The sequence below is a fragment of the Loxodonta africana genome, chromosome 4, assembly GCF_030014295.1.
Source record: "Loxodonta africana isolate mLoxAfr1 chromosome 4, mLoxAfr1.hap2, whole genome shotgun sequence".
In the NCBI taxonomy this organism is placed as follows: domain Eukaryota; kingdom Metazoa; phylum Chordata; class Mammalia; order Proboscidea; family Elephantidae; genus Loxodonta; species Loxodonta africana.
In genome coordinates this window covers 158,312,729-158,326,524 of record NC_087345.1, presented here as the reverse complement: position 1 = coordinate 158,326,524, position 13,796 = coordinate 158,312,729, and the positions used below count along the sequence as shown (strand labels likewise).

The window sequence follows — 13,796 nt, the reverse complement described above, 5'->3', positions numbered from 1 at the left end:
AGCCCAGAATTCCTGAACTGCACACATTTTGAAGTTCCTTTCTATCGCCAGGTTCTAAGTGTAGACAGTACTCATTTTACTAAGTAGTCACATCCCGTAGCAGTGCTAGCATTAGTTCTACCTCCTCTGTCAGCAGTTAGTGCTAACAGAATCGCAGAGGCATGAGTTAGTGTTTTCACATTATTTCCTTCCATACTTTCATTTAAAATACATACTTAGAAAAATATTTCTATTTTAAGGTTTTTTTTCGTTAAGCATGTTCTGACAAAAATCTCATCTGATTAAAATGTAGCAATGACTGAGGTAACTACGTGGCTTTAAAATCTAGCAGTTCCGCAGGTGAACCTAGATGATTTATTTTTTCACAAAACACAGAGCTCTTTACACGAATTTTTTCAGGGATGTTTGTCACAAAACACTAAAAAAATTCTACCTCATCAAATTTTACTTTACCTACTACATTTTATACACTTCTTGTAGCTGAAAAATAGCAACCATAATAAAATTAGCTTTTACATATAACACCTAGCTCAAAAGAAGAAAAGTAACTTAATTTTTACTATCCCTCTCCTATGTCTTAAATCTTTTGAACAAGAAAGTAATCTAATTTCTATACCAATCAATAAGTAAATGCTCTTGCCAGTGTTCACTCCACTTCTTGTCCTTAAAGCCTAGTCCGGACAGACACATATCCACTAACCTCTACATCAAACAGAAGGCAGGATGGTGTAGTGGAAAGAACACTGGACTGAGAGTCAGGATGCCTGTGTCCTAGTTCCAGCTCTGTCAACTACTAGCTGTGGCCCTGGGCAAGTCACTTAACCATTCTGGGTCTCAGTTTCCTCATCTGTAAAATGAGGGGATTAGATTAGAGGATCCCTAAAGTTTTTCATACAGCTATCTAAGATTCTCGGTTAACCAAACAAACCTACATAACAAATAATGAATTATTCTTCCTTTTCTTATGAGAGTAATTCCTTTTGAGGACTGAAATGCAATGTTCTTTTGCATGGAAAGTTGTACTCAAGCAAACTTGAATGAACATACAAAACCACCTGGGAATCTTGTTAAAATAGAATGAATCCATAGGTCTGGAGTACCACCTGAGACGCTGCCTCCCTAACAAGTGTCCAGGTGATGCCAAAGATGTTGAGCAATCAACCACACTTTGCGTAACGAAATTCTAGAGTAGGTTCTTAGGGTACAGAAGCTGCACGTGTACACTCTTTGCATGTCTGGAGTGAGTCTACTCTTTGATAAATAAACATTGCTTCTGCTGTCAGGAACTGATAACAAGGTATCTTGTATTCTTCTGCACAAAATCAGTACTTAGTTATACAGATTTTAGAAATTATTCTGAGTAGTAAACTATTAATTATGAATGAATACTTCTCAAAGATAAAATTTATCATTCTAAAACTATTCATGAACCAAATTTTCTCAAGCAAGAAGTAAAATCACCTTTGCTTCCTTCCTTCCTCCACAGATGTGTTTGGGTCTTCCCATCTCTAGAGCACTCACATATATTGGAAATGTCTTGGGAAGAAAGTCTACATATGAAGCGGTCAAAACTCCAAATCTGAGCCCCTCCACAGTTGAGAGTTTTCTGTTAATGGTTTCACACCATTCACTGTATTCTGCCCCTATCCACAGTATGAGGAAAGAAGGTAAACGACCATACACACTGTAGTCCCCCTGGAGTCACTGAGCATTCTAAGGGATGGTTACCCAGAAGAGAAAAGAAATAATACATCCCTTGCTTTTTTTTTTCGATATTATATAAATTGGAGATTGATCCCACTAGGTAAATAACCTTTTTATGGAATATAAATATACTGGAGGAGAGGTAACCCTTTCAGTCAATCATAGCTATTGTGGGAAATAACCAGTCAGGTGCTATTAAAGAAAAAGGTATTTCATGTGTTCCTCTTCCCCTTGATCCTTCTATCTCCTTCCCATTCTTAACACAGGGATTCATTAATTTCCTAGCCAAGAGACCCTCTACACTTATCCTTTAACTTTAAAAGTCTCCTAATTTTTAAGCTGTAATTCTCTGTATATAAAATTAGACCATTAAGAGCATTTCACAAGATTGTTAGTGTTACTTGATATAATAAAGCAATTATTGCCTACATTATTAAAACTGTACACAAAATTTTAAAACTGTAATAACACTAACCTAAAACAAACATTAAACCAATTAGTTTATAAAGAGGGAGAACCAGCAGGAAAGCAGAGGTTGAAACACATTAATTTTCCATTACTGTATTTTCCTGGTCCCTTCAAATGCAAGATTATTATTATCAACAAAAATTCCTCTGAAGGAGTAAAAACTACCTGGGTTTGGAGGAAAAATTCAAATAAACATGAATGTTTTAGAGAAACAAACAGTCACACACACATAATTTTACAAAATACCTGAGAACCAACTGCTGGAAAAGTAACTCCTTGTTCCTTGAGGTTCTTAATCATTGCTGATATTAAACTAAGCTGGGGATCATTCTTAAATTCATCTGTCCATTCAACCATAAGAGCTTTTAATTTTTCACATACTTTAGGATGACCCTGAGGAATAGAAAAAAAATTAATGAACAAGTATCAATTTCCTGTCTAATGACTTGATAACAGGCACTTTAAATATAAAAATGATATAGTGTTATATATCTCTTTTTAAATTGCAAATTACCCCTACTAATAGACTGAACACATACAAATAAGCAAACATAGATGGTTACAATAAATAAACTAAAATTATTTTGACACTGTCATAAGATAATAGCAGATACCACCATACAAGTCTCACTTCATAATTAAAACAGATTAATTTTTTTTTAAGAACATAAAGACATGACTTTTCAGAGTATTATGTACCTAAGCAAGCTTTGTAGATCATGAAGACAAAGAAAAATACTATTTCTAAAAACCTTTTTCGCACCAATTAAAAAATTAACTGGAAAGAGAGAATAAATGGTATTGTTCCTTTATATCTCATTCCTAACTCTTAATGTGCATTAATGGCTGTTTTCCCTAAGCTGCTTCATTATCTGAGGCCTGATGTGTCTGAGGTTCACTGCAAGTTAATCATCCTGGGAACTGCGTTTCTTCAAAATAACATTTCCTCCTTCACGTGTAAAGCCAACATTTTCATTGTAAAACATATGCAAAATAGAGAATTCCTTCCTCCTATATATATTTTCTTGTTTTTAAACATAGTTGTGTACACCACTGTATAATCGCATTTGTGTACTACATCTTTGCTTAAGTTATACAGAAAATGTTATTATCCTCCAATACTTGAACATTTTGCTGGACACTCAGGGTGTTAAAACAATCTTTTTAATTAGTAGAAACTGTGTACGTGTAACCGAATATTCAGTTATCCAAGGAAATTAGGAAGAAATTATTATGTAACCATAACATTTGAAAAGAAGTACCGAATTTTAAGTTCTTGTCACACTTTTCAACTGCTTTTTTCTACTGAACCTTGAAAATACTTATTTCCCCTGAAAAACAGGAGGAGGCATTTTCTCTTTTTCCACTTCAAATTTTTTCTTAAAAAAAAAAGGAAGTCTAAAACAATTACCTTTAGAATGCACAAATTTTTTACTGGGAAAGCTCACATACTATTTACTACCTTAAATTTTAAAATTTTAATTATTTTTCTAAATGCAGTTAACTAGATGGTCTTATGTTGTTGTCAGGTGCCATCAAGTCAGTTCTGACTCATAGCGACCCCGTGTACCATAGACCGCAACACTGCCCGGTCCTGTGCCATCCTCACAATCATTGCAATTCTTGAGCTTATTGTTGCAGTCACTGTGTCAATACATCCTGTTGAGGGCCTTCCTCTTTTTTCAATGACCCTCTCCTTTACCAAGCATGATGTCCTTCTTCAGGGACTGGTTCCTCCTAATAACACATCCAAAGTATGTGAGATGAAGTCTCGCCATCCTGGCTTCTAAGGAGCATTCTGGCTGTACTTCTTCAATACAGATTTGTTCCTTCTTCTGGCAGTCCATGGTATATTCAATATTCTTTGCCAACACCATAATTCAAAGGCATCAATTCTTCGGTCTTCCTTATTTATTGCCAGCTTTCTTTTTTTTTTCCTCATGCATGTTAGGTGATTGAGAACACCATGGCTTGGGTCAGGCGCACCTCAGTCCTCAAAATGACATCTTTGCTTTTTAACACTTTAAAGAGGTCTTTTGCAGTACATGTGCCCAATGCAATACGTCATTTGATTTCTTGACTGCCGTTTCTATGGGCATTGACTATGGCAAGTAAAACGAAATCCTTGACAGCTTCAATCTTTTCTCTCATTTATCATGATGCTGCTTACTGGTCCAGTTGTGAAGATTTTTGTTTTCTTTAAGTTGACATACAATCCATACTGAAGGCTGTGATCTTTGATCTTCATCAGTAAGTGTTTCGAGTCCTCTCTACTTTCAGTAAGCAAGGTTGTGTCATCTGTATATCACAGGTCGTTAACGAGTCTTCCTCCAATCCTGATGGCACGTTCTTCTTCATATAGCTTCTTGGAGTACTTGCTCAGCATACAAATGGAATAAGTATGGTGAAAGGATACAACCCTGACACACACCTTTCCTGATTTTAAACAACACAGTATCCCCTTGTTCTGTTTGAATGACTGCCTCTTGGTCTATGTACAGGTTCCTCCTGAGCACAATTAAGTGTTCTAGAATTCCCATTTTTGCAATGTTATCCATAATTTCTTATGATCCACACAGTTAGATGCCTTTGCTTTCAGCCATGATCTATCTGACCTCAGCAATGTTATCCCTTGTTTCATGTACTTCTCCGAACCCAGCGTGAATTTCTGGCAGTTCCCTGTCGACGTACTGCTACAACTGCTTTTGAATGATCTTCAACAAAATTTTACTCTGTGTGTATTAACTATATTGTTTGATAATTTCCACATTCTGTTGGGATTCTTCAGAATGGGTACAAAGATGGTACAAATATCTACTAGAGAGTGTACTATTAAATTTCTATGATGGTCAAGGCAGCGGCCATGCTCATCTCAAGATAAAAACTAACGGTGACATACATAATTTCTAAAGGATTCTACATTAGGAAAATACCTCTATGACTACTAATGTGCTTATAAAAACTGTACCTAAGATATACTGGTATTAAAGCAGATAGAGAAATACACGTTTTCTTTTTTTAGTGAAAAAAGAGGTGAAATATACTCTAATGTGGCTTGAAAATAAGCAATTCTCAAAGTTATGTGAATTTCTAGTCTCTTCAGCAAAACAGGGAGGAAAAAAGAGTGAAAAATGCCCTAACGTGGCTTGAAAATAAGCAATTCTCAAAGTTATGTGAATTTCTAGTCTCTTCAGCAAAACGGGGAGGAGCCCTGGTAGCACCGTATGCCTGGTGGCACAAATGCTTGACTGCTAACCAAAATGTTTGCAGTTCTAACCTACCAGGTGCTTCATAAGAGAAAGACGTGGCAGTCTGCTTCCCTAAAGATTACAGCCTTGGAAACCCTATGGGGCAGGTCTTCTCTGTCTTATAGGGTGGCTATGAGTAGGAATCAACTTGACAACAGCGGTTTTGGGTCAGCAAAACGGAACACTTACTTACATATTGAATAGCCAGGGCCTAGAAAAGGTAAAAAAAAAAAAAAAAAAGTACAGACTAATCCTTCATGAAGGAGCCTTGGTAAGCATTCAGCTGCTAATCAAAAGGCTAGTCGTTCAAACCTACCAGCCCCATCACAGGAGATAAAGGTTGGCGATCTGCTCCCGTAAAGATTTTAGCCTAGAAAAACCCTATGGAGCAGTTAGTTCTACTCCATTTTACAAGCTCATTATGAGTCAGAACTGACTCAGTGACACGAAGCAACAGCAAGCAGTCTTTCGCGATTTAAAATGTAGACTTTGACAAAATACACGAAGGTAGAAGACTGCCTTAATTCATTCTGGAAATAATGTTCCTTACCTTATTTAATACGTTGCTTACTTCACTAGCAAAATCTCTTGAACACACTTCTAAATGAAAAATTTTGCCACAGTTTGATACACATGCTCCCAGAAGCTAAAAGCATAAAATTAAAAGTTGAGAGTTAATGAAAAATAAAGCTCAATTTCGGCAGATAATTCTGTAGTAAAACTTAAAAGGAAACCACTTACAGTCAAAGCTTGCATAGCAACATGAGGATCTTTATGGTTCACCCTCCTCATAATAGACCGAAGACAGTCTTTAGGTCTAAAAATTGAGAATTAGAACAATCAATTAGTATTACATCTAGCTCTGTTTTGTTTCCTTACCTGTAGTAGGCAACAGACTACATGACAAAAGGGAGAATTATGGCATAGCAGAGAGTGAAATTTTTATCAATGATACATTTTAAAAACTGTATATGAACTAGTTCCTTTAAAATTTTCAACCAGAATTAACAGGCTTATCTAGTATTCATAGATGAGCATTTCATGCTAACGCTGCATGGAAAAAAGTTTTGAAAATAAAATGGTCAGCAAGACTTCCATTCCTAGCCATGACAGAATAAAAGCAACTAGACTTATACTCCTGTTGTAAATAATTAGAAAATTGGAAATATATGTTTAAAACACATAACTGTTTTGGAACATTGGGCCACAGGCAGTACAGAATGATTAGTCCTAGGAAAGAAAACAAATGATGACCTCTGCCCCAAATTCCTGCCTAGAGGCACTTTCTAGAACTCAGCACAGGCTTTCTGCCTAGAGGCAGTTTCCGAATCTCAGTACAGGAAATATGGCTCCAAGAAGGGCACTGAGTTGAGGAGACAGAAATCAAAATTAAAGAGGGCTAAGTTTTTTTAAGGGAGCTAGAATTTGCAGGGCAAAGTAGAGAGGCCTATACAAAAAAGGAGTTCAAGATAAATGCACAAGGGTCACCTTCAGTCTGCTGCTGAATAACCAAAAAAAACCCAAACCCAGTGCCGTCGAGTTGATTCCGACTCATAGCGACCCTCTAGGCCAGAGCAGAACCGCCCCATAGAGTTTCCAAGGAGCACCTGGCGGATTTGAACTGCCAACCCTTTGGTTTGCAGCCGTAGCACTTAACCACTACACCACCAGAGTTTCCGCTGCTGAAAAAGCTACCCAAATATAGGTTAAAAACTTCATGAGACTGGAGTGACTGAGAACTATAAGGAGAAAAGTTCCTAGGGCTCACACTGTTGTCAGAGCTCAGGGCAAAATGGAAAGTCCTTGTTGAATATACAGAGAATCCAGTGGATATATCAAGAGGGTTAGGCCTCAGTAATGGGGTTTAACTATTCCTGGCCTACAGTCTACTCAAATCCACGCTACAACAGTTTAAAAACAAGCCAAGAAAGGACAAGGTTTATCCAAACATAACATTTGCCAGAATAAAGCTCATCAGTTTTAAAAGAAATACAGCAAAACCTGGTACTCAAGAATGTAAAATCAGTATCTATAATATCAAGTATTCAGTCAAAAATTACCAGACATTAGAAGTGGGAAAATATGTAACAGGTGAAAATTCAGTCAACAGAGAATGAATGACAGACGATGAAATCAGTTAAGGATTTTATATAAGTTATTAAAAGTATGTTCAACATCAACCTAACGGAAAAAGAAATGTTAAATAAAAAAGAACTAAATGGAATTTCTAGAGATGAAAAATATATCTAAAATGAATAATCGCTGGATGGTATTAATACCAGATAAGACAAGACCAGTAAATCTGTAAGCATGCTGATACAACCCAAATTGAAGTACAGAGAGAAAAACAAAACTCCAGACTCACTGCCATCAAGTTGATTCCAACTCATAACAACCCTACAGGACAGAGCAGAACTGCCCTATACAGTTTCCTGGTGGATTCAAACTGCTGACCTTTTGGTTAGCAGCCATAGCTCTTAACCACTACCCCAATAGGGTTAAAGACAAAAAAAAAAAAAGACCCACACAGAACCCACCCAGTGAAAAAAGACAAAAAAAAAAAAAAACCCACACAGAGCAACCACTAAAAATATTTTTAAGAGATATAAATAATAAGCCTTTAGTGGAGGTAACAGAATAATAACAAATATGAAGTAGGTCCATAAAAAGACAAAGATAAATAAACCAAAAAACAGAGGAATCAAATAGAAATCAGCTAGCAAGATAGCAGATTTTAATCCAACCATATCAATAATTATATTAAATGTAAAGTGTCTAAACACACCAATTAAAAACTTGAGATTGCTAGACTGGATAAAAAGCAAGACCCAACTACATGCTATCTACAAGAAACCCATTCCAAATACAAAAATATGTTTAGGTTAAAAGTAAAAGAATGGAAAAAAAAGATATATCATGGAAATACTATAAGAAAGCTGAAGTAGCTATACCAATATCAGACTAAATATTCTTTAGAACAAGTAATATTAGCAAGGATAAAGAAGAACATTACATATTAACAAATGGAGTCAATTCTCCAAGGAAACATAACAACCCTAAATGTGTATGAATCTAACAATGGGGCTTCAAAATTCATGAAGCAAAAACAAATGCAACTGAAGTGACATAACACTAATCCATAACCATCACTGGAGATTCACTCCTTTCTCAGAAATTGATAAAATAAGTAGACAGAAAATCAATAAGAATATAAAAAAAACTGAACAACTATGAACCAACTTGACTTAACTGACATTTATAGAATACTCCACCTTACAACAGCAAATAAAAAAAATTTTTTTTTCCAGTGCACATGGAATATTCACCAAGATACACTTTAATTTGGGCCATTAAAAAAATTTTTTTAATGATTTTTTAATGAAAATTACACATGGTAAGTTGCTGAACCATGATAGAATTAGACTATACATGAGTAACAGAAAGATAGCTGAAAAAGCCCCAAATTCTAAAGAACCCCATTTAGTCATAAATTTTTTTTTAAATGTATTATTGGATATAATTTGCTAGAATCTTGTTGAAGATTTTTATATCTACATACGTAACTGGTCCATAGTTTTCTTGTAACATCTTCGGTTTTGGTATATATATTTAGCTAGAGTCATAAAAAGGGTTCCAACAAAAAACCTCCGGGTCCAGATGATTTCACTATTTCACTGGTAAATTCTACCAAACAATTACCATGAGGTTAAATATAGGGCTAAGTTGAGAAAATTTCCTTTTAGTCATAGTTTCATGAAAGTTTTTATTACACTCATTAATTTTTCAATGTTGAATCAGCCTGCATTCCTGGGATAAATCTCACTTGATTTTTGTCAAAGAACCAAATCCTAGTTTCACTGATTTTCGCTACTGTTTTTCTTTTCTCAGTTTCATAGATTTCTGCTCTTTATCATTTCCTTGCTTTCAGTTATTATTCTTGTTTCTTAAGGTGGAAACTTCAATCATTGATTTAAGATTTTTCTTTCTACTATAAGCATTTAATGTTGTAAATTTATCTCCAAGCACTGGTATATAACTGCATCACACAAGTTTTGATATGCTGTATTTTCATTTTCATTCCATTCAAAATACTTTTCAATCACTCTTGTGATTTCTTCCTTGAAGCATGGGTTATAAGTCAAAATTAGAGATAAAGAACAGATTAAACATTGAAAACTACTAGCAAAATGGTAGCTTTAAATCCAGTTATAACAATAATTACATTAAATGTAAATGGTCTAAACATTCCACTTAAAAGTCAGGGACTGTCAGATTGGATTAAAAGAAAAGCAGGACCCAATTATGATGGATAAGATATTTATAAAGAAAAACTTGATTTATAAATAAAAATGCCGAGGGGTTAAAAGTAACAAGAGGAAAAACACATGCACTATATAAACATTTACAAAAAGAAAGTGAGAATGGCATTTGGTAGTATTCAGAACAAGGAATACTAACAGAGATTAAGAGGAATATTACATAATGATGAGCAGGTCATTTTTCCAAGAAAACATAACTGTAACAATGGCTCAGGGGCAGTGTCTGACCTCCCCTAACTTTACAAGGGGGAAGGAGAACAAAGACTAACAGCCCAGAGCTGATTCCTACAAGGTGGGGTCAGACATGCCTCTTCTCTCCACCATCTTTACCTTCTGACAGCAACCATCCCTCACACAGCACTCTCTACTTCTCTGCTGCGTTAAAGAATGCATTGCAATGGCCACAAAGAACTCAAAGACCATACTCACGGGTATGGGGTTTATTTTAAGGGAAGTAATAGTTACAATTCAGGCTCAGGAACACTCAGGATACAGTTCTGTCATCAGGACGACCTCTCCCCAGCTGTGCTCACAGGAAAGCATCTCCTTGGCCCTCTGCCTCTGCTCAAAGGCACTCAGCTTTCTCTTTCCATGGGCCGGAAAGTCCGCCACACCATCTCCTACTGACAGGTCTCTGCTGTCAGGTCTCTCCTGTCACCGCTTCTCACCATCTTCAAGGATACAGCTCGCTTTCTTTCTCCTGATTCCAGGAGCTTCTTAGCACAGGGATCCTGGGTCCAAAGGACATGCTCTCAGCTCCTGTCTGTTATTCCTTGGTGGTGACAGGATCCTCTTCTCTGCTCTAGAATTGGCTCTCTTTTAAGGCAAAACTGACAGATCCCCTTGGTGGGCCACAATTATCTTATCTGCACAGCCCCACCCAGTCACCTGAGTGGGAGTTATAAGACCCTGGCGAGAAAGGCCATACTAAGTAATTCATCACCCTGCAATAACAATTCCAAATGTGTATGCACCTAACAAAGTAACTTCAAAATATATAAGGGAAAACATCAAACTGAAAGGATAAACACGCTCTATTGAAGCTTCAACACACACCTCTCAATATGTGGTATAAGTTATAGTTGTTGCATTAACTTCACTTAGTTTGTCCTACTTTTATGTAAACCACAGTATCATTTTTAAAACCTTAAATTTCAGAAAATGCCATTACTTTTACTTTTGTTTTTACGAATTTTCATAAAGTAAAAACTTTATAATCAGGTCATCTGTATAAAACAAAATCACAAAAGGTGCAATGAAGTCTGTTCCAACTCAGAGAGAGCTACTTTATGTATAACAGAATAAAACATTGCCAGTCGTATGCCATCTTTGCAATCATTGCTATGTCTGAGCCCATTGTTGCAACCACTGTATCAATTCATCCCACTGAAGGTCTCCCTCCTTCTCACTGACCCTCTACTTTACCAACCATGATGTCCTTTTCCAGCAATTGCTCTTTCCTGATGACATATGCAAAGTAATAAAGCCAAAGTCTTGTTATCCTTGCTTCTAAGGAGCATTCTGGTTGTATTTCTTCGAAATTTGATTTGTTCATTCTTCTGGCAGTCCATGGTATAGTCAATATTCTTTGACAACACCAGTTCGAATGTATCAATTATTCTTCTGGCATCCTTTTTCATTATCCACCTTTCGTATGAGGCAATTGAAAAGACCATGCCTTGGGTCAGGCTTAGTCAGCAAAATGACACCTTTGCTTTTTAAAACTTTAAAAACTTGCAGCAGATTTGCCCAATGCGATATATGTAGTTCAACTTCTTGACTGCTGCTTCCACTGACGCAGACTATTGATCCAAGTAGAATGAAATCATTGATAACTTCAATTTCTTTTTCATTCATCATAATGCTGTTTATTGGTCCAGTTGTGAGGATTTTCGCTTTCTTCAATCCCACCGAAGACTGTAGTTTTTAATTTTCATCAGTAAGTGCTTTAAGTCTTCATTTTTGGCAAGCAAGGTTGTGTCATCCACATTATCACAGGTTGTTAATGTTCCTCCAATCCTGAAGCATTCTTTTTCATATATTGTAGCTTCTCAGATTATGTGTTCAGCATACAGACGGAATAAATAAAGTGAACGGGAACAACCCTGCCACACACCTCTTCTAATCCTAAACCATGCAGTATCTCCTTGTTGTTAGAACGAATGCCTCTTGATCCATGTACAGGCTCTGCATGAGCACAACTAAGTGTTTTGGAATTGCCATTCTCCATAACGTTATTCATAATTTGTTATGGTCCACACACACACTGTTCTGTCAGTTTGTCATACTGTGGTGGCTTACATGTTGCTATCATGCTGGAAGCTATGCTATCAGTATTTCAAATACTAGCAGGGTCATCCATGGTAGACAGGTTTCAGCAGATCTTCCAGAATAACACAGACTAGGAAGACAGGCCTAGAGATCCACTTCCAATAATCAGCCAATGAAAATCTTATGGATGATATGGGAATGTATGGTCATCCAAAAATCACTTTTTTATGCATAAATGTGAGTCATGTAGTTCACAAAAAAGAGGGAAAAAAGGAACAGCACTTTTATACAATTTTGGCTTCTAACATCTTTTTCTCAGATCGTAGACCAGACAAAAGACAGACTTCTCAGGAACGTACATAGCTCTCTTTGAATATGTCAGCTCTGATAAACTAAAGCATCAAAATTCTGTTATTCAATCTACCTCAACAGACTATACTGTATGCTTCCAAGAAAATGACACATAGCCTTCAGAGGGTGCTCTTATCTATGTAATCCTCTCTATTCCCATTCCTCTCCCATCATTCTCACCCATTTGCTTTCTATGATGCCATAATTATTATATAAAACAAGCTACCTCATACTTGGAAGTAAGTGAGAATTAAGACGTGAACCCTCCTTAACCTTAAGACACAAACAAGGCCATGTCATTGTGCTTTCTTTTGCAATTAAGCATTTCCCAACTTCACATACAAAATACAGATTTCGTTGAACATGAAACTCAAGGTAAATCTGGAAGAGATAGTTTTTTTAAATAAATTTTATCCGTAGTAACTCTGTTGATCTAGAAATTTTAGAAAATTTTCATTCTTGCTCATTCATCTTATCAAAGGTACTGAGAAAGTGAGATTCCACCACATACAGTGTTATATGTATATATCAGTGCTAAAGGATACCAACCCTTATGATAAATCCAATTCGGTAAGCAATAACAGCAGGGTGAATCACCTTCTCCATACAAATTACAACGGCACTGTGAAAAAATATTCAACAGGCAGTAAATAAAGTCATAACTTTCATTAAGTAATATTTATTAGTTACCTTCTAGGCAATAAGTACTATAAAAGATTTTAGGAATAAAGCAGTGACTGAGAGGATAGTGATCCAGCTTCCTGGAATTTATGGTCTAGCCTGGTACTTTTAAATACAAGTTAAACATGTACCTGGTATAAGTTACAGCTGTTATGTGAACTATACTTGGTTTGTCCAACTTTTACATAAACCACGATGTCATATTTAAAACCATGAGTTTCAGAAAATGCCATTATCTTTGTTTTTATGAACTTTTATAAAGTAAAAATTTTATTATCGGGTCATCTGTATAGAACAAAACCACAAAAGGTCACCATGAAATCAAATCTTCATGACTTCCAAACCAATTAAGATAGCTTATGTGTTAGCTGTTTATATTTACAAATATGTACATACTTGTAGATCTTTCTCACCAAAGAACAATATTTTTCTATGTAAAGAGCCATAAATATTAGTTAAGGGAAATAAAGAAATCCCTACATCACATTTTGCCATTCAAGTTTTCAAGGACTACGTGTCTCAAGTATCAAAAATGGGATTTGCTATTTTATTTATTAGGAATCTATTCTATTTGGGGACCTGGTGGCACCATGGTTAAGCATTTGGCTGCTAACCAAAAGACCAGCAGTATGAATTCAATGGCAGTGGGTTTTGGGGTTGGGTATGAATCCACCAGCTGCTCCTTGGAAACCCTATGGGGCAGTTCTACTCTATCCTATAGCGTCACTATGAGTCAGGATCAACTCGATGGCAA

The 13,796-nt window shown here is 36.1% G+C and overlaps 1 protein-coding gene across 2 annotated transcripts in view; it reads right to left on the bottom strand.

Annotated features, from left to right (window-relative positions):
* STAM (signal transducing adaptor molecule) overlaps window positions 1-13,796 on the bottom strand; it is a 74,029-nt gene that overhangs the window by 35,473 nt on the left and 24,760 nt on the right. The window contains exons 2-5 of one of the 2 annotated variants that reach the window (XM_023548888.2): window positions 12,911-12,983; window positions 6,162-6,237; window positions 5,971-6,066; window positions 2,419-2,565 (exon numbers count right to left, since the gene is read on the bottom strand). In XM_023548888.2, the coding sequence (XP_023404656.1) occupies window positions 2,419-2,565; window positions 5,971-6,066; window positions 6,162-6,212 (294 nt within the window). In that variant the 5' untranslated portion in view covers window positions 6,213-6,237; window positions 12,911-12,983. The remainder of the gene's footprint in view (window positions 1-2,418; window positions 2,566-5,970; window positions 6,067-6,161; window positions 6,238-12,910; window positions 12,984-13,796) is intronic. The other variant, XM_003410562.4, reaches the window with a different exon arrangement.